The sequence below is a fragment of the Aspergillus stella-maris genome (assembly GCF_047715825.1).
Source record: "Aspergillus stella-maris strain CBS 113639 unplaced genomic scaffold BDV14scaffold_22, whole genome shotgun sequence".
Classification (NCBI taxonomy): domain Eukaryota; kingdom Fungi; phylum Ascomycota; class Eurotiomycetes; order Eurotiales; family Aspergillaceae; genus Aspergillus; species Aspergillus stella-maris.
Window position 1 is genome coordinate 226,663 of NW_027396816.1, and position 20,722 is coordinate 247,384.

The following is a 20,722-nucleotide window of genomic DNA, read 5'->3' on the forward strand; positions in this document are numbered from 1 at the left end:
AGATGAAACAGGCCGGGAACAGCCATTGATTGTTATTCTTGTCATTGCCGATCGATTGATCTGGTCACAAGTCAAGGCGGTCTCACCCGGCAGAAGGGGGCATGACGAAAACAGGATTATGAACCGCCGACGAATCCATTCCCAGCCTGCCATTTCTCTTCTTCTTAACTCCCTGTTGCATCTTTCTCTTCTTCCCAGTGCTGTGCGACTGGGCCGTTCCACATGTCTGCTTACACTCGAGGATGAGCTCTCTTCTGCACCTGCTGTCCTCTCAAGTAAAACGTGCCCGCGCTGCCAGTCTGCGCAGGCAGTCCGACGCCGACAAGCGCGCTTCCTTTAGGCACAGGGTGTTCCCTTCGTCTTCTTCTTTATCTGTGTATGTCCACAATTTGAGCTTTTGAACCTGACTAATAGAATATAGAGTCGCCAAGGCTACCAATCCCATCCCCACCTCCTCACCATGGGACCTCCTCCCCGTCGAAATCCAGATCACGATATTCGCCCACTGTGGAGTCATCGACTTCCGGACACTGAAACTAGTCTGCAAGGCATTCAATGAGATCCTTAGTACACAAGAACACTCTATCGCACGGCAATACCTCCGCCAGCGCCGCCATGGAACCCTTCCTTCGCCGATTGACACCCAGCGAACGTATACCTGGAAACCCGAGGACGATGTGGTACTTTTGTCGGACCTGTTCCCGCCGACCATGAGCGCAAGGGGTGGGTTTCTCTATACATACCGCTACTTGCAGAGTCTCCGCCGCCGGCAGAAGCTATGTTCGAGGCTGTGCTATTACCTTGCGGACCGGATCGTGGACCGATTTGTACATTGCGAGCAAGAGTTTATGAAGGCCAATTTTCCTTCTCGGGCTGAGAAGGCTGCGTTCATGAGAAAGGCTGTGGCTAGGATGTGGTCTTATCTTTCACCACTCATGTATGTTCACCTTCTCAACCGCGAATGTTCAGAAGCTAATGATCCTAGGTACTATACTCTCTATTTCCTCGAGTCATATGCCGACGCTCGACGCGAGCAGACCAACGTTCTCCTACGCGACTACGAGACTGGCCGACTACCCGTACCGTTACCCCCGCACATCCGCAAACGCATGTACCAGGACCTACAAAAGATGATCATGCAAGCGCCGCCATTCACAGACACCTCAACACTTATATCCACCCATCACTGCATGCGCTTCCTGGTCTTCTCCCTACGAGAAACCATGCCTCCAGACGAAACAGCAATCTCAGACGACAGCTGGATCGGCTCATTGCTTAGCGTCTCGCCCTTCCAACGAATTGTCGAATACTTCTCCGCTGAAATTGGCGACGGCGGAAGCCAGCGGATGCAGCGGAAAGACTTCATGTACAACTTCAACAACGACCTTACAATGACCGAGAACGACGAGATGAATTCGCGCGTGTTTGAGAGCGCGCCGAACGTCCATCTGCACCGCTCCGTCCAGGATGTTTGGTTCGATGTTGCGATGGCGGAGATTGCGTCTAGACGAGCGTTGGGGCATAGACGTGAACGAGTCATGTTGCATGAGGGTGTACCTTTTATGTTTGGGTGTCCTGATTGTGAGCAGGGGTCGGCGGATGGGTGGAGGACGCCGCATAGACTTCGTTGAGTGGTTCTGTTTGATTGGACAGGCGTTGAATTACAGGTTTGGTTTTCGGTTGGCGCGTTATATATGCATTGAGCGAGCGAATTGTCTATACATTTCTCTTTTGGGTTCATTACCTTAGCATCCTCTAGTCTATATATAAATCATCTAGATCTTTGAAGGTTTCCAACCAGACAGCCCTAAACCCTACAGTGGCATTATGGCATGTGATACTTGTCACGTGATAGACTGTACAGTATCTGTGTTTGTTCAGTTTGTCTCCGTCGCGTCCCATGAACAACATCAACCAAGGCTCAACAAGAACATATCATAAATGCAATAAACGAACAATTGGGACCTAAAAATAAGGCGGCGGTATCAAGCTCTTATCTCAGACATGTGATCTTCACTTGGAGCTCCTCTAAAGCCAAATCTCTATAACCCATATCACGACCACGACCACCATACAAGCCAAGCACAACATGGCAACACCCACCAAGATAGGGCTACTCAATACATCATGGACATGCCACCGCCTCTCACCACTTCACCACGCAAATATTGAACTCAAATCTTCCTCTCTTCTGCAAGATACCACCGCGCTAAATCTCCATGCTACCCGGCTAAGAGACCACCTCACAAACTCCCTCGCCGACGCGGCGGGGTGGCGCGCTGCCCCCGGCGGCGGGGAGGATGAGCCGTCGAGTGCAGGTGGATTATCTGCGCTAGGTGCATTACAGAATTGTACGTGGGAGGGGATCTCGAGTCTTGATTTCGTTGGTTCGGATGGAATCGTGGATGAAGAAGGGGGTGCTGAGGGGAAGGAGCCTGCTGGGTTACTCATTACACTGGCATACGAGAATAGCACGTATCGCGCGGCGTTGCTTTCTCTCCCCTCAGACGCGACCTCGCAATCAGGATCAAAAACAGAGACGCAAAATCAGTCTCAAGTACCGCAGAAGCGCAAAAGAGGCCGACCATCCCTGAAATCCTCGTCATCATCAGGCAATCCGAATCCGAACTCAAAGACATCAACAAATCTTCCCCTCCTCCTAACGCGGCTGCCCAAACCACTAAGGGAAAATCTTATTTCGTTTCTCTCGAGTAATTTCGATACTTACATCTCGCCATTACGGATATCTTCTGCTGGTCTTGCTTCGCTACTTGAAAGCTACGTTGCGGCTTTGCAATCCTCTTCTTCCTCGACTCAGACCAGAGACGGAGAAGGAGAAGCGGTACAGGTACAGGATATAATCCGCGAACTAAGCCTAACGCTTTCCTTCGCACCGCCTATAGCGCCTAGTCTCAAGGCGTTGAATTTGGGGGTGCCGAGGGAGACGTTTGGTGCTTTCCTAACCAGCTCTAATACCCCATCCTCTCGTTCTGGGTTCGATTCTGTGTTACGGGGGTTATCGGAATACGTCCGAAACCATCTCGCTATGGAACTTGGTCTTCCTCTCCCTGGGGCATCTACGTCAGACCCTTCAGATTCTGGAAAGGGAGATGATGCGTCGTTAGTTGGGGGATACGTGAGGCTTACGAAAATCGCCTGCGCGGGGTTCGTGGTTACATCTGAGGGGAGACTGAAGATTGTTGCTAAGGATATTGATACGGATGCGGACGGGGATGGTAGGAGGAATAAGGGTGCGTTGAGGGGTGGTGAGGCGTTGCTTAGGGGTGTTTTAGAGCGGGCTGCGGGCGTTGGTGTGTTTAGAGATGAAGCGGAGGAAGAGTGATTTTGTTTCTTGTGCTTGGGTATGGCTTCAATATTTAGATACCAGGGTTATTGAAATTGGGAGATAAGCTACTTGTCCCTTCCGCGGTATATATATCTTTTCTCCGCTGGCGCACTCTACAAGACAGTAGACGGTAATATATAAGTAGGTTTATCATTCGTAGCGAAACGTAACTAATCTATTTGATAACTATCCTAAACAACATTTAGTTTTGACAATGGTCGATCGTTAGTATGTGCAAGTCGTTAGTCGTGTACAGTAAGCATTCTCATGCGGCGTCAAAGAGCACAATATACAACCCATCCAGTCCAGTCACGATCCCCGGTCAAGTCTCAAGGCCCCAAACAAGGCGGCCACCTTGAATCCTTTCCCTTCTTCCACCGGGTCTTCAAGTTTTAGACACTCAACGCACTCAACGTCCTCGTCTCCGAATCCGCCAACTTAAGCGCCTCATCAACATGTCCCACAAAGTGACTCACCCCACCGCACCGCTCAACAATCCCACTCCGTTCAAACATCCGATAAACACCGCGATTAGGCACACGGCAAAAGAATACCCTTGCACCGTTCGCCGCATACCCATCCACAATCTCACAGAGAACCTGCGTCCCCGAGCCATCAATGCTCGTAACACCATGGACATCAAAGATGACATTCTGATTATGCTCAGGCGGTCGAATCCTCGGCATAGACGGGTGCGCGCGATTCGTACCATACATTTCCAACCGTCTAAGTCGATTCTTCAAATCGCCAGTATTCGCAAAGGTCAGAGGTTCCGGGATTTTAACGATCAGGGCGCCCTCGACGGATTCAACGTTCTCGGGGTGGAGTTCTGCGTTGTCGAAGCGGTCGCTGCCGGCTACTTTGCCGAGAATCTGGATGCGTGGTTTTGTGCTGTGCCGGATGAGGATTAGGACTGAGAGGCCCATTCCTAGCGCGATACCGAGTTCGAGCGAGTAGAAGATTGTTGAGATGAAGATTAGGAGCATTAGTGCTAGCTCAGACCAGCCGCGGAGTCGGACGAAGAAGATTACGTCGTGGGGGACTTCTTCGATTAGGGAGTAAGCGACTACCGAGATCATGGAGGAGAGGACGGCTTTCTGCAGACATTTAGTAAAGGGGCCTGAGATGGATGTTGGGCGGCTTACCGGAAGATAGTAGAGGTAGGGCAGCAAGACCATGATGCATACTACTGTAATTGCGCTCAGAAAGATATTGCTCATCGGAGAACAAGCACCAGTCGAGGCATTGACTTTGCTTCGGGCATACCCGCCAAACGCAGGTAGACCCATGAAGCAACCACCGACAACGTTCGCAAAGCCCAGCGCCACCATCTCTCTATTCGGACTGACTTGGATCCCTTGCACACCTTTGCTTGCGACACCGGTAAGACCTTTAGCGGCAACAGACGACTCGAAAAATCCGAGAAGCGCGATGATGAATGATGTACTCAGGGCTGTTCGGATTTGGTCTGCGTGCTTGACCTGGAATGGCCATTCGAAGTTGAACACGCCGTTGCCGGAATTTTTTGTCGGTCCAAGAATCTCCAGTCCATGTTCATACCAGCCGAGCTGCTGCGTCAGTACGGCTGAGAAGACGACAACGAGGACTCGATCGGGGAAGTATATGACTTGTGGATATTTGGGCTGAAGCAGTTTCTTGAGAGTCCTTAACGCCAATTAGTTATTGCGGTACTTCTTACTTGCATGATACATACCGGAACATCATGATAATCGCAAAACTTGTGAAAGCGACAGCTGCCGTCAAGCTATGAGAGTGACCAATGTTCTTGACGATAAAAACCATTTTATCCACGGTGCTACCGTGAGTCACTCCAGCATCCTTAGCCTCGCCTGCCAATCCAAGCTCGGGAATAAACTGGTCCACGAAAATGACAAACCCAATGGCAGTGATGAATCCTCGCAGAAACGGACGGCTAAGGACATTGTCCAAGAAGCCCAAGCGAAAGATACCAGCAATCAAAATCATAGCACCTGCAAGCGCGGTAGCTACACCAACGACTATAGCATTGGCGGCATAGTCTTCATCGCCTGATCCTGGGTTCATGCTTGCCTTGACAATGGTTCCCGTCAACAATGATCCAGCTGCTTCCGGCCCAAGAACCAGTAACGGAGAGCTTCCCAAAATGGCGTATATGAATGGCTGAAGAACGAAAGAATAGAGACCGTTGATTGGAGGCGCGTGGGCAATATTCGACAAGGATAGACCCATTGGGATGTAAATCGAGGCAACCGTCAACGCAGCGCTAAAATCCCCTCGGAGGTAGGATAGCTTATACTGTGAGATCCAGTTGAAGAACGGAATGTAATACGAGATATACCTGGCAAACATTAGTCTACTACTGCTGGGCACTGAAAACTGAACCTACAGTGATCTACTATGCTTTACGGGTAGCCGTGCTGAGCTCTCAGCTGGGGGCATGTTATCCGGGCCCTGTATGCTGGTTGCGGCGCTGGTGGACGGGCGGCTGAGGTTCCCTACCCTGCGCCATTCAGGCTCGTCGGACTCCACTCGAGGAGTGAATGTTCCATGATCGCAGGATTCGCCCATGCCGCACTGAGGATCTTCACGCTCGTATGATCTCAGCAGGGGAGTTCGAAAGTTGACTTTTGAGGGAGTCCCTCCCGCCGAATCATTGTCACTCATGATGTTGGCAAGGCTGCTAAGTGAGTTTCGGGTCTGTGGATTGGCCGGCTAAAGACACAAGAGTCCCTATCTAAATTGTTTGTTTTGATCCACCGAGGTTGTCCGAGCCGGAGCTATTCTCGTAAAGAGCGGTGGGAGTGAAGCCTCATGCAGGCACCACAAATGGATAAAGACTATGCTCCAGGGAATCGGGCCGATTCGGTATGAGAGTTGTTGAAGTACTCAAATCACAATAAGACTATGAAATAAAGATGAACCGACGTCGACGATACCCTACCACTACACCGCTCAGTTAGCGAGGTCACTACAGTATGCGATAAGGCTGGACTTACAATGCATTGCACGTGGTGGTGACAGGAAACGACAATACCCAGATTGTGTGGATAAGTGTAAGTAGAAGATACCAGCCCGATACTTCTCCAGGAGAAAGATTTTCAGGCGGTCCAAGCGTCAAGAGGGAGACTTGATACCGGTTGGAGTCGTCAAGGTGATTCCTGATTCCCTGATAACGGGGGTCCATACTGCCGGGGCGGTGAGCATCTATCGCAGCCACGTGATCGTAGCCCAAAGTGGGTTTTGACTCTTTTGAGCCGCCACAAAGCGATTTGAAGGAATTGTGCTGCTCTCAAGGTCATTCATCAACGCCGCTCTCCCTCTCCCCAACTCTTCCTCCGCGAATTCTATACAAGCGCTGATAAGCCTCGGAGCTTTGCTGCTTGTCTCGACATAAATTCTCAATCCCCGCCGAATTCGCTACTCGCCCGCAAAAAGGCGCAACCCCGCCAAAATGTCCTTGACTAACTGTCGGTTCTACGAGGAGAAGTATCCGGAGGTGGATAGCTATGTTATGGTCAACGTGAAGCAGGTAGGAGCTTGTAATCATGTTTTGTCGCTTCACAGAAAGCAATAACTCACCTTTTTTGCCCTCCAGATCGCCGAAATGGGCGCCTACGTTAAGCTCCTCGAGTACGACAACATTGACGGCATGATTCTGCTCTCCGAACTTTCGCGAAGACGTATCCGTTCCATCCAGAAGCTCATCCGTATCGGCCGTAACGAGGTTGTCATTGTTCTCCGTGTGGACAAGGAGAAGGGTGAGTGATGCCGCACGTGTGATGTTGGAACTAGCGAGACGGTGACTTAACATTCGTTTCAACCAGGTTACATCGATCTGTCGAAGCGACGTGTGTCCCCCGAAGACGTTATTAAGTGCGAAGAGCGATACAACAAGAGCAAGGCCGTACACTCGATTCTGCGCCACGTTGCGGAGGCCACCCAGACCCCTCTCGAGACCCTATACCAGCAGATCGCCTGGCCCCTGAACCGGAAATACGGCCACTCTCATGATGCCTTCAAGATCTCGATCACGTAAGGCGAACCAGCCGTATATAAATATCTGGTGCATATGACTCATACTCTTATAGGAACCAGGACGTTTGGGCCGACGTCGAATTCCCCAGCGAAGCCGTGAAGAATGAGCTCACCCAATACATTGGAAAGCGTCTTACGCCTCACCCCACGAAAGTCCGTGCCGATATCGAAGTCACCTGCTTCGGTTACGATGGTATCGATGCTGTCAAGAACGCCCTTCGCACCGCCGAGGCCGAGAACACCGTTGAGAACTCAGTCAAGGTTAAGCTTGTGGCTCCCCCGCTTTACGTCTTGACGAGCCAGTGCCTAGACAAGACCTACGGTATCAAGATGCTCGAGGACGCTATTCAGAGGATCGCGGCCACGATCAAGGAGGCCGGCGGTGGCTGCACCGTCAAGATGGCTCCCAAGGCCGTCACGGAACACGATGATGCTGCTCTTCAAGAACTCATGGAGAAACGTGAGCGTGAGAACATGGAGGTCAGCGGAGATGAGAGCCAATCTGAGAGCGACGAGGGTGTCCCTGAATAAATGCGTGCATCTTCATGAACACTGTATCGCAGCTTCGTGGGGAAAGGGATTCGGCGCCGGACCCCGGGTAGCATTCCACAGTGGAAGCAGTTCTGGGGTCGAATCGGCTAGGTGAAAACGGTTGGCGGAGGACAAAAGTTTGATAGAAGGTTTCCGGACGTGTCACGAATTACGAGTCGAAGGACGATTTAGGCCGCGCGGAAGAATCTAGATCTAGCAGTCCGAGGCGAGAGCTGCTTGACTGGGATTGGGGCGTTCTGTGTACGACGTTGCGTATTCTCGATCAGTGGAGGATGTTTTCAAGCTCAGGCTGGGATTGGAAACTGTCATGCTATAGTTATTGTTGATTCGATGTACATAAGCATTTCGATCAGTGATTCACCGCCGGTTCCGGCTTAGACATCTAGTATAAAGGCTGTCTTACTGTCATTGTAGAATGTAGATCAAGATTGTGGCTGGGGACCGAGTGGGGCTGGTGTCTCGTATTGTCTTTGACCTCTGACCTCCTCTTCTCTCTCAACTACATCACATTCCTCATTTTAATTTAATTTTCACGTTATTACCACTCTATACTCTCTGATCCCATCACAGTCACAATGGGCTGGCGGGACATCTTCGCCTCAGATGCAGCCCAGTTCCGCCAGGACATGCACCGGCATCGACGTACGTCATCAACCACCTTGTGAAACCTGCTTCTAACACCTATACAGTGCTCCCAACTCACGAAGGAGACGAGACTCCAGCTGATCACCCTGCAAAGGAAGTGACTCGACTTGCTCTGAGATTGAAGTACCAGATCGAACAAGTCATTCCCTGCGAGCTGGATGAGGACTCCATCACCAGTCCCAACAGCCGCATTGTCACCCGCGATGTAGTCCAGACAGCTATGAAAGCCGGGGGAGACCACCTCCGTGCTTGCGTACCTTTCTGTTTACTCGTCTGTCTGCGATGGTTCAAGCGTCAAGCAGATTCAGAGCTGTGGGATGCTGACCTCCATGAGTGTCGAGCTACAGCCTGTGAAGTCATTGCTAAGCGAATGTACGTTGTCCTCCCATCGGTCAACCGGATCACTCACTAACAAATGCAGCATTGAATCCGAGGAAGATCAAAACTACCTCCTCGTCCACGTCCTCCTAAAACGCTACTCCATCTTCCAAGACGGCGAAGAAAGCGACCCAGCCAACGTCATCGAGCGCGCCGTCGACCTCCACGCCCTCCGCGTAATCGGCTCCTCAGGCTACCAGAAATGCATCAAGTACATCTGGAACGGCTGGCTCTGCCAACAAGAAGGCAATCCCACCAACTTCGTCCCGTACCAAGACCGCGACAGTACCGATTTCGCCGTGCACTTCCACCCAGACCGCATGCGCGCGCCCATCTACCAAAGCGCAAGCCAGATCTTCTTCTCGCTGATTTACCTTGCGCTTTATACGCAGGTTATCAATACCGTTAATCCCACTGGTGATCTCGATGTCACTGAGGGGATCCTCTACGTTATGACGCTTGCTTTCATTTGCGACGAGGTGACGAAACTGTGGAAGATTGGACGAAATTACTTTGACTTCTGGAACGCGTTCAATTCAACCCTTTATTCCTTGCTTGCAGTATCGTTCTTCCTGCGCGTCGCGGCCCTCACACATTCTGCTTCCGCAGGCGACGAACAGCGCCAAACACTCAACAAGCTAAGCTACAACTTCCTCGCCTTTGCCGGGCCGATGTTCTGGATGCGCATGATGCTGTATCTAGATACCTTCCGGTTCTTTGGCGCGATGTTCGTTGTGCTGAGAGTAATGATGAAGGAATCTCTCATTTTCTTCGCTTTGCTTCTCGTCGTCCTGGTCGGCTTCTTCCAGGCGTTTACGGGAATGGCGCAGGTTGATAGCGGGCCCGTCGGCACGAAGAATATCATTATCGGCATGGCGAATAGTATTATGCAGAGTCCTGAGTTTGGCATGTTTGAGGACTTTGCGTTTCCGTTTGGGATTGTGTTGTATTACTTCTATACGTTTATTGTGCTGACTAGTAAGTCTACTTCCATTTCTCCCATTTCTAGATATGACATATGGCAAGATCCATGTGTGCTAACTGCGTGTCTAGTTCTGTTGAACATCCTCATTGCCCTCTACAACAGCGCCTACGAAGCTATATCCGGCAACGCAACAGACGAATACATGGCCATCTTCGCACAAAAGACAATGCAGTTTGTTCGCGCGCCTGATGAGAATGTCTTTATTCCTCGTATGCTTTTCCCCCTCCTACTTACCCAAGTAATCTGTACTAACTAGGTACTTAGCATTCAACCTCCTCGAAATAACCCTCCTAATCCTGCCCTTCGAATGGTGGCTCTCATCCCCCACCTACGCTAAGCTCAACGACATCGTCATGGGCATAATATACTCCCCCCTCCTCCTCGTAATCGGGTGTCTCGAAGTCCGCGAGGCCAAACGAATCCGCTCTAACAGACGAAGAGGCGAAGACGACGACGATGCAATCCAGGAATGGGAGGGGGTCGCGGAGCAAGTTGATTTCGAGGTTGATGATGCCTGGAAGGAAGATGTAAGGGCTACGAAGCCGGATGTTAATACTGATGCGGTTGGTAGGGAGGTTGAGGCGTTGAAGGCGGAGGTTAGGGGGTTGACGGAGTTAGTGAAGCAGCTTGTTGAGGAGAGGATGGGGGGGAGTAGTTCGAGTTTTGTTCCTGCTGAGCGCGGCGGGAGTGGAGGGGATGGTGGAGATGGGAATGGGGAGAGTGAGTGATTGAGTGATTGAGGGAGCGAGTGAGTTGGTTGTCGTGGGTTGTGGGTTGATCTGATTGTATATTTGCGTCTCGGTGGCTGCGTATATATCTTTTGATGGATCTACCATTACATTTACGTTTAGGGCGGATGAAGTGAGCATTGAATTTGAAGTCTAAGCTACATCTACTTTTTGACGCAGTTATGAATGTCACAGATTTTTGTTCTCTTCTATGCATTAGCATTAATCAACAACCTTTAATCAACCACCTTAAGAAACAATATATCCAACATGAAATACATTCTTCGGATCCATATACCACCAAAGGCAGAGAGAGGACCCGACAACTCGAATCGAAGTCTACCACCACTACTCCAAAGAAAAACCCCACGATCCTATCCTATCCTATCCAACCCTCAAATCCTTCCTCAAATCTGTCTAGGCAGTCCTCTGCTGCGCACCAACCTTAGCAGCCTTCTCCAGCGCCTCATTGTTCTTCCTCTCAACCTCCCTCTGCAACTGATCCGGTCTTCGGACAGCAATATCCTTCGGCCGGAAATCACTAAACAGATTCTTGAGCACATTCTCAATAACCCAGCAACCCGCATAATCGAACGCCATGAGCACAGTAAGCGTAATCTTGAACTCATTGGAAAACGGCACAAGGCGGAGCTTCTCATTGAGTTCGGGCACGAATTCAGTGGCGCAGGAGAAGGCGACACCACTGGCGGCGACGAGACCCCAGTACATGGCCTTGTTTTCGCGGATGGATTCGCGGAAAGGACGGCCTTGGTAGTTGATGGAGAACGTGGAGATTTGCTGGATTAGCTGGAGGAGGTAGATTGCACTGTTGAGGAGGGAGGGCTCGAATTCGCCTTCTAGGTCGATGTCGGAGTCGCGGCTGTAAGGGCAGTCAGTAATTGTAGATAGAGGAAAGGAGTGACGGGGACTTACGGCTCAATGCTGTACACGAAGTTTGAGAGGTAGATCAGGGTTGCGATGTGGATGGCGAATTGGCCAAGGACGGAGCCGATTATGTAGACGTTGAAGATGTTTGGCTGCGGGCGCTCCTTGGATAGACCTTCGACGGACTTGGCACGAGATATGGACAAGAAGCAGACGCTCATCAGCATACCACTGATGGTGACCTGTCCATCGCCGAACTTGATACCATCAAGGTAGATAACACTCAAACTGTAGGCACTGATCAAACAGTTCAGAGCCAAGATCTTGTACATCTGAATAGTGGCAACAAGAGTGCAACGGCCTTGACGAAGGATGTTGGGAATGGCAATGACGTTGGCAAGCTTGCTAGTGAACGGAGCAGCAACAGACGCGTCTCCGAGTTTGATGGTAGGAGGCTCGCTGTCGTCGAGCTCCTGCTCCATCATGGTCGAAGTAAGCTTGTCTGCGAAACCAGCGGCGGCCTTTTGGGCCTCTGTCTGGCCGCGTTGTTGAGGGGTTTGCTGCTGGAGAGCCTGCGCACCAGGAGAAGTAATAGTCGCCTCGGGCTGTTCAGCAGCTGCCTTGGCGCCTCGCTTCGCAGCTTCGCGTTCGATAGCCTTCTGGTAGTGAGGGTTGCCGGGACCAGGGGGGTACAGGTGAGCGATCTGGGCAGGTACTGGGGGAGAAGGCTGGTTGAAGCGCTGCATCATGCCAACTTGCTTCTCGTAGATCTCCTTCATCTTCGTGGTGCGGTAGTGCTCGGCGATTCTGGTCAAGTCGTCCTGGGAGCCGTTGAGGAGGGCAACACCGACGTGGGCTTGCTTGAGAGCTCCGACATCATTGGTACCGTCACCGCACATGAGAGTAGTGTATCCAGCATCCTTAAGGCCAAGGAGGATATCCTCCTTCTGCTTGGGGGAGACACGAGCGTAAACCCAGGTGTGGCGGAGGAGATCGGGAAGAGCCTTCTGGTCCTTGAACTTGGCGAGAGCGTAACCAGTAATACAAATGTCCTTGGTTTGCAAAATTTCCTTGTCCAATGGCTTAGTGGGGTCGACATCGATGTTAATCTTGTCGTCAATGCTTCGCCAAACAACACGAGTACCAGAAGTGTCATGTTCAGGAGCGTCAAGAATGAGAACATCACGATCAACAATCTCAACTTGGCGGGCGACGTGGACGGCAGTAAGAGGGTTGTCTCCAGTGATCATAACAACACGATGGCTGCTCTCGTTGAGCATGCGCACGGCCTTGATAGCATCATCCTTGAGGGGACACTGCAAAACGAGGAAACCAGCAAACGTCAGGTCAGACTCAATCTCCTCACGGACATAGTTGTTGATACGTCCTTGAGAGAGTTCAGCCTCGGGCGAAAGATACTTGTAGGCGAGAGCGAGGACACGGGCACCGTTACGGGTGAAGTACTTGAAAGTCTCCTCGTAGTTCGGTGGCATCTCGTTAAGCATAGTACCGATAGTCTCGGGGGCACCCTTGACACCAACAAAAGTAGACTTGACCTTCTTGTTTGTCTTGCGGTCGTGGGTGAGGACAGTTGCGATGGTGCTCTGACGCTTCAAAGCAGACGAGAACTGGAAGCGTCTCTTGACCTGAACGGATTCAGCGGAGCGAGCGCCGCCAGCCGATCCAGCCTTGCTTGTGAGAATATCGTTCTTGCCAAGAGTCCAGCCGAGCCATTGAAGGGTAGCCTTCTCCATGGGGTCACCGACAACGTCACCTTCATCCAGCTTGACCAAAGCGTGAGCACTGGCGAGCACGAGAGTGGTATCGACGGGAATGCTGTTGCCCTTGCTCAGATCGGTGTGCGCTCCATCCTTCTCGACCTTAGCGCCAGACTGTCCGAGGCTGAGGCCTGCAACACCGTCGACCACCAGGTCTTCACCAGTAAGAGTACCGGTCTTGTCAAAGCAGGCAACGTCAACACGTCCAGCAAAGGGAATACGGAAAGGCTCGGTACAGAAGATGGCGAATTTGCTCAAAGCAGCCAGACTAGTGTTGACAGCGAGACTGAGTTCCATGGGAAGCTCCGGAGGAACAACACTCGTGACGATAAGAACACAGTCGAGCAGCAGCTTAGACCTCTTGCGGTCCTTGGCAACGCCCTCTTGCCAGACGTACCAAGAAGCAGCGAGGGCGAAGATAAGCAGGAACAGAATGAAAAGCAGGGCTTCCGCATTGTTGGCAGAAACACGCTCAGTCGAGTAAATCATGGTGCGAACAAGGCTACCCTGGCTGGTTTCGAATCCGGTCTTGACGACGACACCAACAGCGCCATTGTCAGGAGGAGCACCGACCTTAGAGGTCTTCTGCTGCGAATCATCGCCGTTGGTGGTGTTGGGGTGAGTAATCTGCAGGACTTTGGTTCCTCCGTGCACAAAGGCATTCTTGTCAAGACCATCGGGCTCAATCAGATCGTCTCCAGGGCGAAGCTGAACAGACTCCTTGAGAAGCGGGGTACTTTCTCCGGAAAGCATAGCTTCGTTAACAATGACGCTACCTTCGATGAGAAGGATATCGCACGCAACACCGCCGTCTTCCTTAGTCCGGTTCACCGACATCAAGTCACCGGGAAGCAACTTGTCGCTGGTAATTTCCTGCCACTTGCGCTCACGGTAGACCCATACGTCATAAGGCTTGATGTTCATGCCGCGGAACTCGTTCAAGGTTCTCTGACGCTGCCAGACAACGGTGCTCTCAAACATGACAAGCATGACAAGAGTAAACAGCGAGTAGTACCAGTATTCATCCAACATCCACAATCCAACACAGAAAATTTGAAAGACGAAGAACGGCGCCACTGCGTGCTCCTGAAACAGCTCAATGAACCCAGGAACAGGGATATCGAAAGTGTTGTCACCATAGTGATGCTGGATGCGCTCAACCTCATCCGCAGATTTCATACCCTCAGTCTCCTGGAACAGCTTGAGAGCGGGCTTGGGCTCCGCATCCAAAACGTACGACAGGGGCGCGAAAAGTTTGCGCTCAGGGTAGTAGATGAATCGGCGCTTCTGAAACAAGAACGAGATGGTAGTAACTCCTCCAAGGGTGTCCCTGTCCAAGCGACAGATCTCGGCGGATCCGGAGTTGGCCTCCGGGATCACCTTTATGAGCTGGGCAGAATCAGGGGAGCGCGCCTTGGTAGCTGTGAAGAGTGTGCGGATGTTGATGTTCCATTTTGTCATCAGCCAGAGAAGCGATTGGGCCGTGATGATCGATCCAGACCACACGAAGGTCCATTCTTGTGCTTGGATGTACGTATCGTAGCGCTCGGGGGAGAGGTAGAAGGCGAAGAAGGTCGGCCAGATGATCAGGAACGGCCACACGTAGGTGTGCAGCTGGGTGGGGATGGGGTTATGCAGCGACGCATACTTAATCTGGGGATCGTCCACGAGTCTCGCCCTGTTTTTGGCGATTGTTAGAGACAACACCAGGACTTGTTACCACAACGTCCGTGATAGATAAGTACTCACATGGTAAGATCCGGATGGCCACCGCGCGGGCCAGGCGAGTATTGAGGTCGAACAGGGAAATGACGAGATTCAATAGCTCATAGGAGATAAGATTATGTCGTCCAAGCTTGGAGACTCTCTAGAAACCAACAATCGACTTGGAGAGAGGGTAATCGACGAAGAAGCCACCTCAGTATAAAATTGGAGAGTTCGCCGCAGGGCGGAGAGCTGTCGATTGGCCAGTGCCACGTGCCGCCGCGATGACGGAATTTCGAATTCTCCGCTTCTCCAAGGTTCTCTCTGCGACCATCTATACCTACTGTACACTTTTCCAGAATTACGAGATTTAATAAGACATGGACGGCATATTGTCTTATCTCAAGTGGGGGATCACTTATATGAACATTATGCATTGTTATGGGGCTACAGCATGAGCCAACAAAGACTACAAAAGGAATATATATTTCAACCCCATCAAGTCTCACTAGTAGTAACTAAGAACGACTTCTGGACATTCACCCCCCCATAAGGACTCTTCGGCTCAGGATTTAGACCCTCCTGACTACTATTCCGACTCCCACGAGACGTATGAATAGTAGTCGTAACGCCATGGTCAAACTGCGTCTCTAGGTCTGGCCGCCAGTATTTATTCCCCTGTTGCTCGCGCTGAGAGTTATATGTACCTCTACCCCCATTCCCGTTTCCGTTCATGCTTGATAGAGGCATGCTTCCTGTTCGCTTCCCCTTTGAGTTTGAAAAGGAGTTCTCGTAGCCTGTTCCGCCGCGGAACCAGCGGAAGAGCGGGCGGATGGTGACGAGGCTACCTGCGGTGATTCCGAGACCGGCTTCGACGTTCGACCAGATGGAGATGTTTGTTGTGGCGTCTGAAGAGATGCGATATTAGTATGGGCCTATCAATCCTTGCTTCCGGGACAAGTGTAAAGACGACTTACAAAGAAAGTCTGGGTCTTTATAGTAATGGAGGTACGGGATGCGGACTATGACAGCGGCACTGGCACTGCACATAGGGTTAGTTCTGCTTCTCATATCAGGAAAGCGCTCCATAAACTTACACGCAGCCCATGCTGAGAATACCAGCAAGCGCAGCCTTGGTCCTCGTGTTCATGTGCAACTTCCACACCAACGCAATAGGCAGCAGCCCGAGAATGAAATCACAGATTGTCGCCATAACGCTGTACAAATAGGCAACATCGAGAATATAGTCGACGTCAATACATTTCCCCTCGCTTGTCAACCGGTGCCAAAAGTACTCGACCGGGTGACACTGTAGCATGAGCACAAGCCAAAACGCAAGGCCAACGGCGACAGACACCGCAACCACAGCCCAAAGCAGCCACTGGTGAATCCTCAAGACTGTAAGACGAAGCAATGCTAGAGCGATGGAGATTTTGGCGACGACGCAAGTGACGACATAGCTTGTTTGGCCGAGCCACCACCACTGGGCAGATGTCAGTAAGGGAATTGTTTTGCTGTTGATGGCGTAGAAACGTACAAAGAGGGCAGTTTCGATCGCAGTCTTTGGGTCATTGAGTGTATAAAAGTCGTCCATCCTTCGACCTAGACCATACCGGGCACCTATCATTCCACATAGCGCAAAGAGGATGTTCAATGCCTATGTTGTGGGTTAACTCATGCAGTTCTACCTCGCGGGCCCAGAATAGTACCGCAGGAACCACCTACCATCGCAAGGACCATCAAACCATCATCCCAGCCAAATGCCTTGACCAGTCTCAACCGGACAAAACATCGCAAAGCAACAGCAGCGAACGACAGAACTAGAAACACAAGTGTCACAACAAAGATGGACAGACTGTGGCCCTCCAGAGGGAACATCTTGACACAATCTCTCAGTTGCGGCTATCGCGGAATAGCAGTATGGTTTTGACTCAGGAGCATGGCCTCCTAGAGGAGGGATAGAGCCCGGCGCAGCGTCTAAGTAGTCTTCGCTACCGAAGAAACGTCTTGCAGTCGCATCAAACGCTAGGAAGAAATAATGAAAGCAAAAAGAGGCCTGCTTCTGGTGACATTTTTTTCCTTGACGATCAACCGGACCAAAACCAGGTGGCGATGGGGATCAAGAGACAAAGAAGGGCTGGACCAGCATGCGAGGTGCCACTGTCAGGTGGAGATGCTCGCAACTAACGTACGACTTGAGTTGACTCTCTGTCCCTGGGAGACATGCATGGCCTGGCATAGCATAGTTGACAAGCGCAGAAGCTCATTGGGCAGCAAAATTTAGAAATCAACTAAGAGAGTTGTCTTGGCTATTAGAGGCATAGCGCCATGGCGCACATTTACCTAGTTAGCACACGGGTCCGAAGGCGTGGAGTCATGGAGTTGTCGATAGCCATACTGCTCCGTAGATGTGTGGCCCGTGAGCTTCCAACCCGATGAGAGATTAGAAACGCATCCACGACCGGGGGCCCTAGCGTTCGCGCAAAGTTTCAAAGCGAATGAGAACAGACAACGACAGAGGCGCAAAAAGAGTCTTCGAGTTGGATCTAATTATATGGTTACATGCTGGAATGCAGGTGCTATTGAAGTTAGCAGCGCGGAGAACAGGGGACTGGTTCATCGGTGATTAGATAGGGCGAATGCACAAATAAGGATTGGGTTGGTGGAGGTCAACATCCATGCGGCACCACCATACCAGTCTTGTAAGGATAAACCGCCGACCATTTGAGGAGGTTAGTGGTGACAATTCATGGGATGGCATCATCACATCGGGTCCGCGGGATGGACTGGGACTTTGGGCGTTGGAACGTCAACCTGGAAGCCCTAAAAGGCTAGGACAAGGTTTGTTGTGGAGTCGGGACACATTTTGACCTGGGTTATTTTGGAGACCTGAAGGTCTAAACTTAAGATTCCCCCATCATCCTGCAGGTCGCACACTACTAAGGTTACAGCCTGAAAGTACTCCACAAATAGTGTATATTGCATAAGGGAGCATCGCTTGTCAGGGTTATATAACTTCTGATTCTCTTGAGTCCAGCAGCGGACGCTCGTCTGGGAAGACTTCACAAGGTTCAAAAGTTCGGTAGCAGGTGTAAGCTGAAACACCGAACGACCGGTGGGCGGCCCGATCAGCAAGTTCCAAACTTTCAAGTTGGCAGGCTGGCAGTTCGGGAACACAAATGGAAGATCCATGCTGGATACCGAGTCCACGTTACGTTCTGAACTTCTGTCTTTGGGCATTAGGCCAAGATATCTTCTTTAGCCGGAAACGGACACAAACATGTTCGAGAACAGTGATATGACATCCATGGTTTGAAGTTCAGAGGTCGAACTCCCCTGTTTGTGGACTGCCGCTTCTACCAAGGTTATATCGAAGCTGGTTCGCCAGGGGAGCGGACCGGTTTAGAACAGAACCAACGCTGGCTTATATGTGAGAAGAGGTTGGCATTCCAAGATTCCAAGAAAGAGCAAGATCTCTTGTGCGACGGAGCTGAGAAGTGGATGAGGCGGCATCAGTCTCCGGAACTCCAGACGGGATCAGAAGCGAGATCAAGATGGAATCGAGTGCCTATCGAGTATCGGCGGCTCGACTATCGGCTCAAGGATCAGCAACGTGCCAACGAGCAACGATGTTTCAGCTTTGCTAGCCCACAGTAGTGGGGACTCAAGGCGAACGACGGGACTTAGTATTTGGATCAGCAGCCGAGTTCCCCGGTAGTTGCCTAGGCGTTGAGAGGCTGCGAAAGTCCAAGGTCGAAGGAAGCTGAAAAATAAGGAATAATAAGTTCTGCAAGCATGCATGATAGCTGCATGATCAATCACCAAGACAATGAAGAGTGAAGGGTCGGCACTTGGCTTGAAATCCGGGAAGTTGGTTGACCGTTGAGGTGTCAGCGGTAAATCAGCACGGGCGGGAAGAGTCCTTAGTTCCCACGTCTGGAGGTGGCTGGTCACGTTACGCTTCTGGACTCTTTCCCGGGGGGCTCGGGCCCTTCCCCTGGCTAGTGGCTGCTGTCAACTGTCACCTCGCTAGCGAACTTTCATCTCTAACCGACCTTCGTAGACTTTTGTTCCCGTCTGCTTCTGGAGTTTCTACCTAATGCGGACGACTGCGCTGAACTAGTCACGCTAGAATGACTGGTTGACGGCAACTATACTGTACGCAACCTCTGGCCTGCAGGGTGCTGAGTTGGTCCGTTGCATCGCCCAAACAGCACTAGACTTCGATCCCGGCCGTTGTTACATGTTGACGCTGCTGTATCGGGACTGTGCCGCAGTGCATTTGTCCGCGAGAGATGTTGTGTCCTCTCCCGGTCCCGGAGAATAAGGACTATGGTGGTACATTCGCAGCCGTAGCTCCACGTATATTCCGTTCGACAATAGGCTGTGTAGTCGCACAATCATGTCAAGCGGACTGCAAGTGATAGGCATACAACCGTGGCGAACCTGATAGTGCGGGTTCTTGGCTTCGTTGAACTATTGGGAAAGGAAGCAGCCTAATTTTTGAGGTTCTCGAGACTGATTTGATGTACTAAAGGGCTCGTCACCGAGTCTACTGAGTACCGACCCAAGGTACTTGACGCTACTCCGGGTTCTCATCATGAGTGCGGCACCTTGCTGAAAGCGTTGCGGGCTGGTTGCTGAGCAATCGTCATTGGTTAGCAATGCTGGTATAGTTTAGTCGAGCTATGTAATCGAAATGCGCAGCATATATACAATTCTAGACACAGATATCATTGACATCACAGACGCTTATCAAAAATCACCACTTGGCCTCCTTGCGGTCCTGGAATGCCTTCAGGATGGCCACCCGCTCTTCCAGAGCTGCCACCTCGCGCTCGAGCTTGGCCTTGACATCGGCATCATCACTGCCGAGCTTGGCGTAGAAGTCCTTACGGTAAGGAGTAGCACTCATGGCGGCGGAGAAGATGGGCTTGATGATGAACGAGTGGTGGGGCTTGAGGGTCTTGCCGTAGGCCTCACGGAAGGAGTCAGACAGCTCTTTCGAGGTGTTGTCGATGTTGTGACGGAGAGACTGAGCGGTGAAATCGAGACCTCTGTGTATAGAAAAAACGGTCAGTGGTCTGTCCATAGGTTTTCGGCAACTAGGTTGCTGCCATCAGACTCCGGGGGTGGCGGGCACGAACCTAACAAGCCAGACCAAGCCTTCAGTAGCAACGTGCTTCTTTGTCTTCAGTTCGTTGAGAACAAGGGTCTGGAGGGTCTCGGACTCGCCAGGGGCAGCCAGCTGCCTGTCTCTGACTTTCTATGCGTGTGTTAGGACAAAGAACGACGGAAGCGGGGATGCGGGGGATGTGCGGACCTTGATGTTGCCTGCAAGATCACTCTTCACAGGGGAGAAAGCGGCGGAGCCGAGGAGGTCTGTGAGGTTTCCAGATTAGCTATGGCCATATGCATCTCTTTGTAATTCCACATAGAAGCTGAGCATACCGAACAGAGTGAGGAGGGACTCAGCAGCTTCGAGGAACTCAGTAGTGTGAATGCCATTGTCGTTGGCATTGTCGACCGGGACATCGGCGAAAGACCGCTTGAGGTTATCGAAGAAAGTAGTCATATTGGAATGTGTTTATAGAAGTAGTGTAGCGCTTGAAAAGGACAGAATTACAGCGAGGGGAAAGTAAGGGGATCTAGGAGAGCTCTCCAGACAAAGCTCCAGCTTCACCGC

The 20,722-nt window shown here is 51.3% G+C and overlaps 9 protein-coding genes across 9 annotated transcripts; 4 read left to right on the top strand and 5 right to left on the bottom strand.

Annotated features, from left to right (window-relative positions):
* The first annotated feature begins 150 nt into the window (after window positions 1-150).
* Window positions 151-1,822, top strand: BDV14DRAFT_171883 (F-box protein). Its single transcript, XM_073768504.1, has 3 exons — window positions 151-376; window positions 422-937; window positions 986-1,822. Exons 1-3 carry the CDS (start codon window positions 243-245, stop codon window positions 1,629-1,631), a joined length of 1,296 nt encoding a protein of 431 aa, XP_073628948.1. The 5' UTR covers window positions 151-242; the 3' UTR covers window positions 1,632-1,822.
* Window positions 1,816-3,452, top strand: BDV14DRAFT_171886 (uncharacterized protein). Its single transcript, XM_073768505.1, has one exon. It carries the CDS (start codon window positions 2,090-2,092, stop codon window positions 3,341-3,343), a length of 1,254 nt encoding a protein of 417 aa, XP_073628949.1. The 5' UTR covers window positions 1,816-2,089; the 3' UTR covers window positions 3,344-3,452.
* A 35-nt stretch (window positions 3,453-3,487) lies between these two features.
* On the bottom strand, window positions 3,488-6,482 carry BDV14DRAFT_171887 (SulP family inorganic anion transporter). The gene is made up of 5 exons (XM_073768506.1): window positions 6,343-6,482; window positions 5,733-6,289; window positions 5,061-5,684; window positions 4,492-5,011; window positions 3,488-4,443 (listed from the first exon to the last, which is right to left on the bottom strand). Exons 2-5 carry the CDS (start codon window positions 6,008-6,010, stop codon window positions 3,739-3,741), a joined length of 2,127 nt encoding a protein of 708 aa, XP_073628950.1. The 5' UTR covers window positions 6,011-6,289; window positions 6,343-6,482; the 3' UTR covers window positions 3,488-3,738.
* Window positions 6,483-6,797: 315 nt separating this feature from the next.
* On the top strand, window positions 6,798-7,912 carry BDV14DRAFT_189258 (translation initiation factor eIF2 subunit alpha; the record flags this gene model as incomplete). The annotated part of the gene is made up of 4 exons (XM_073771171.1): window positions 6,798-6,875; window positions 6,942-7,104; window positions 7,171-7,378; window positions 7,435-7,912. The coding sequence occupies 4 exons, from the start codon at window positions 6,798-6,800 to the stop codon at window positions 7,910-7,912; spliced, it is 927 nt and encodes a 308-aa protein (XP_073628951.1).
* A 172-nt stretch (window positions 7,913-8,084) lies between these two features.
* Window positions 8,085-10,804, top strand: yvc1 (putative potassium ion channel Yvc1). The gene is made up of 5 exons (XM_073776915.1): window positions 8,085-8,575; window positions 8,623-8,950; window positions 9,000-9,934; window positions 10,010-10,150; window positions 10,206-10,804. The coding sequence occupies exons 1-5, from the start codon at window positions 8,509-8,511 to the stop codon at window positions 10,667-10,669; spliced, it is 1,935 nt and encodes a 644-aa protein (XP_073628952.1). The 5' UTR covers window positions 8,085-8,508; the 3' UTR covers window positions 10,670-10,804.
* Window positions 10,805-10,877: 73 nt separating this feature from the next.
* BDV14DRAFT_49916 (ion-transporting P-type ATPase SPF1) lies at window positions 10,878-15,247 on the bottom strand. The gene is made up of 3 exons (XM_073776914.1): window positions 15,082-15,247; window positions 11,603-15,010; window positions 10,878-11,549 (listed from the first exon to the last, which is right to left on the bottom strand). Coding segments are annotated over exons 1-3 (3,873 nt in total). The 5' UTR covers window positions 15,084-15,247; the 3' UTR covers window positions 10,878-11,086.
* Window positions 15,248-15,318: 71 nt separating this feature from the next.
* BDV14DRAFT_171893 (putative integral membrane protein) lies at window positions 15,319-16,669 on the bottom strand. Its single transcript, XM_073768507.1, has 4 exons — window positions 16,574-16,669; window positions 16,134-16,519; window positions 16,014-16,078; window positions 15,319-15,944 (listed from the first exon to the last, which is right to left on the bottom strand). Exons 1-4 carry the CDS (start codon window positions 16,661-16,663, stop codon window positions 15,535-15,537), a joined length of 951 nt encoding a protein of 316 aa, XP_073628954.1. The 5' UTR covers window positions 16,664-16,669; the 3' UTR covers window positions 15,319-15,534.
* A 1,761-nt stretch (window positions 16,670-18,430) lies between these two features.
* On the bottom strand, window positions 18,431-18,918 carry BDV14DRAFT_49972 (uncharacterized protein). Its single transcript, XM_073776916.1, has one exon. It carries the CDS (start codon window positions 18,835-18,837, stop codon window positions 18,586-18,588), a length of 252 nt encoding a protein of 83 aa, XP_073628955.1. The 5' UTR covers window positions 18,838-18,918; the 3' UTR covers window positions 18,431-18,585.
* Window positions 18,919-19,665: 747 nt separating this feature from the next.
* Window positions 19,666-20,709, bottom strand: BDV14DRAFT_171897 (GLTP domain-containing protein). Its single transcript, XM_073768508.1, has 4 exons — window positions 20,488-20,709; window positions 20,360-20,418; window positions 20,184-20,302; window positions 19,666-20,093 (listed from the first exon to the last, which is right to left on the bottom strand). The coding sequence occupies exons 1-4, from the start codon at window positions 20,609-20,611 to the stop codon at window positions 19,799-19,801; spliced, it is 597 nt and encodes a 198-aa protein (XP_073628956.1). The 5' UTR covers window positions 20,612-20,709; the 3' UTR covers window positions 19,666-19,798.
* Window positions 20,710-20,722: the final 13 nt, after the last annotated feature.

What these genes read in the sequence shown, in the direction of transcription:
- BDV14DRAFT_171887 (XM_073768506.1), bottom strand. Translation starts at nt 6,010, where the DNA reads ATGAGTGACAATGATTCGGCGGGAGGGACTCCCTCAAAAGTCAACTTT. An exon ending in GTAAAGCATAGTAGATCACT is followed by an intron (nt 5,685 to 5,732) that starts GTAGGTTCAGTT and finishes AATGTTTGCCAG; the next exon opens with GTATATCTCGTATTACATTC. An exon ending in GCGATTATCATGATGTTCCG is followed by an intron (nt 5,012 to 5,060) that starts GTATGTATCATG and finishes ATTGGCGTTAAG; the next exon opens with GACTCTCAAGAAACTGCTTC.
- BDV14DRAFT_49916 (XM_073776914.1), bottom strand. An exon ending in TTCGTGTACAGCATTGAGCC is followed by an intron (nt 11,550 to 11,602) that starts GTAAGTCCCCGT and finishes CTGCCCTTACAG; the next exon opens with CCGCGACTCCGACATCGACC.
- BDV14DRAFT_171883 (XM_073768504.1), top strand. Translation starts at nt 243, where the DNA reads ATGAGCTCTCTTCTGCACCTGCTGTCCTCTCAAGTAAAACGTGCCCGC. An exon ending in TCGTCTTCTTCTTTATCTGT is followed by an intron (nt 377 to 421) that starts GTATGTCCACAA and finishes AATAGAATATAG; the next exon opens with AGTCGCCAAGGCTACCAATC. An exon ending in TCTTATCTTTCACCACTCAT is followed by an intron (nt 938 to 985) that starts GTATGTTCACCT and finishes TAATGATCCTAG; the next exon opens with GTACTATACTCTCTATTTCC.
- BDV14DRAFT_171897 (XM_073768508.1), bottom strand. Translation starts at nt 20,611, where the DNA reads ATGACTACTTTCTTCGATAACCTCAAGCGGTCTTTCGCCGATGTCCCG. An exon ending in GTCCCTCCTCACTCTGTTCG is followed by an intron (nt 20,419 to 20,487) that starts GTATGCTCAGCT and finishes GAAACCTCACAG; the next exon opens with ACCTCCTCGGCTCCGCCGCT. An exon ending in ATCTTGCAGGCAACATCAAG is followed by an intron (nt 20,303 to 20,359) that starts GTCCGCACATCC and finishes ACACACGCATAG; the next exon opens with AAAGTCAGAGACAGGCAGCT.
- BDV14DRAFT_171893 (XM_073768507.1), bottom strand. Translation starts at nt 16,663, where the DNA reads ATGATAGGTGCCCGGTATGGTCTAGGTCGAAGGATGGACGACTTTTAT. An exon ending in CGATCGAAACTGCCCTCTTT is followed by an intron (nt 16,520 to 16,573) that starts GTACGTTTCTAC and finishes ACATCTGCCCAG; the next exon opens with TGGTGGTGGCTCGGCCAAAC. An exon ending in ATTCTCAGCATGGGCTGCGT is followed by an intron (nt 16,079 to 16,133) that starts GTAAGTTTATGG and finishes CCCTATGTGCAG; the next exon opens with TGCCAGTGCCGCTGTCATAG.
- BDV14DRAFT_171886 (XM_073768505.1), top strand. Translation starts at nt 2,090, where the DNA reads ATGGCAACACCCACCAAGATAGGGCTACTCAATACATCATGGACATGC.
- yvc1 (XM_073776915.1), top strand. Translation starts at nt 8,509, where the DNA reads ATGGGCTGGCGGGACATCTTCGCCTCAGATGCAGCCCAGTTCCGCCAG. An exon ending in GAAGTCATTGCTAAGCGAAT is followed by an intron (nt 8,951 to 8,999) that starts GTACGTTGTCCT and finishes TAACAAATGCAG; the next exon opens with CATTGAATCCGAGGAAGATC. An exon ending in TGAGAATGTCTTTATTCCTC is followed by an intron (nt 10,151 to 10,205) that starts GTATGCTTTTCC and finishes CTAGGTACTTAG; the next exon opens with CATTCAACCTCCTCGAAATA.
- BDV14DRAFT_49972 (XM_073776916.1), bottom strand. Translation starts at nt 18,837, where the DNA reads ATGCATGCTTGCAGAACTTATTATTCCTTATTTTTCAGCTTCCTTCGA.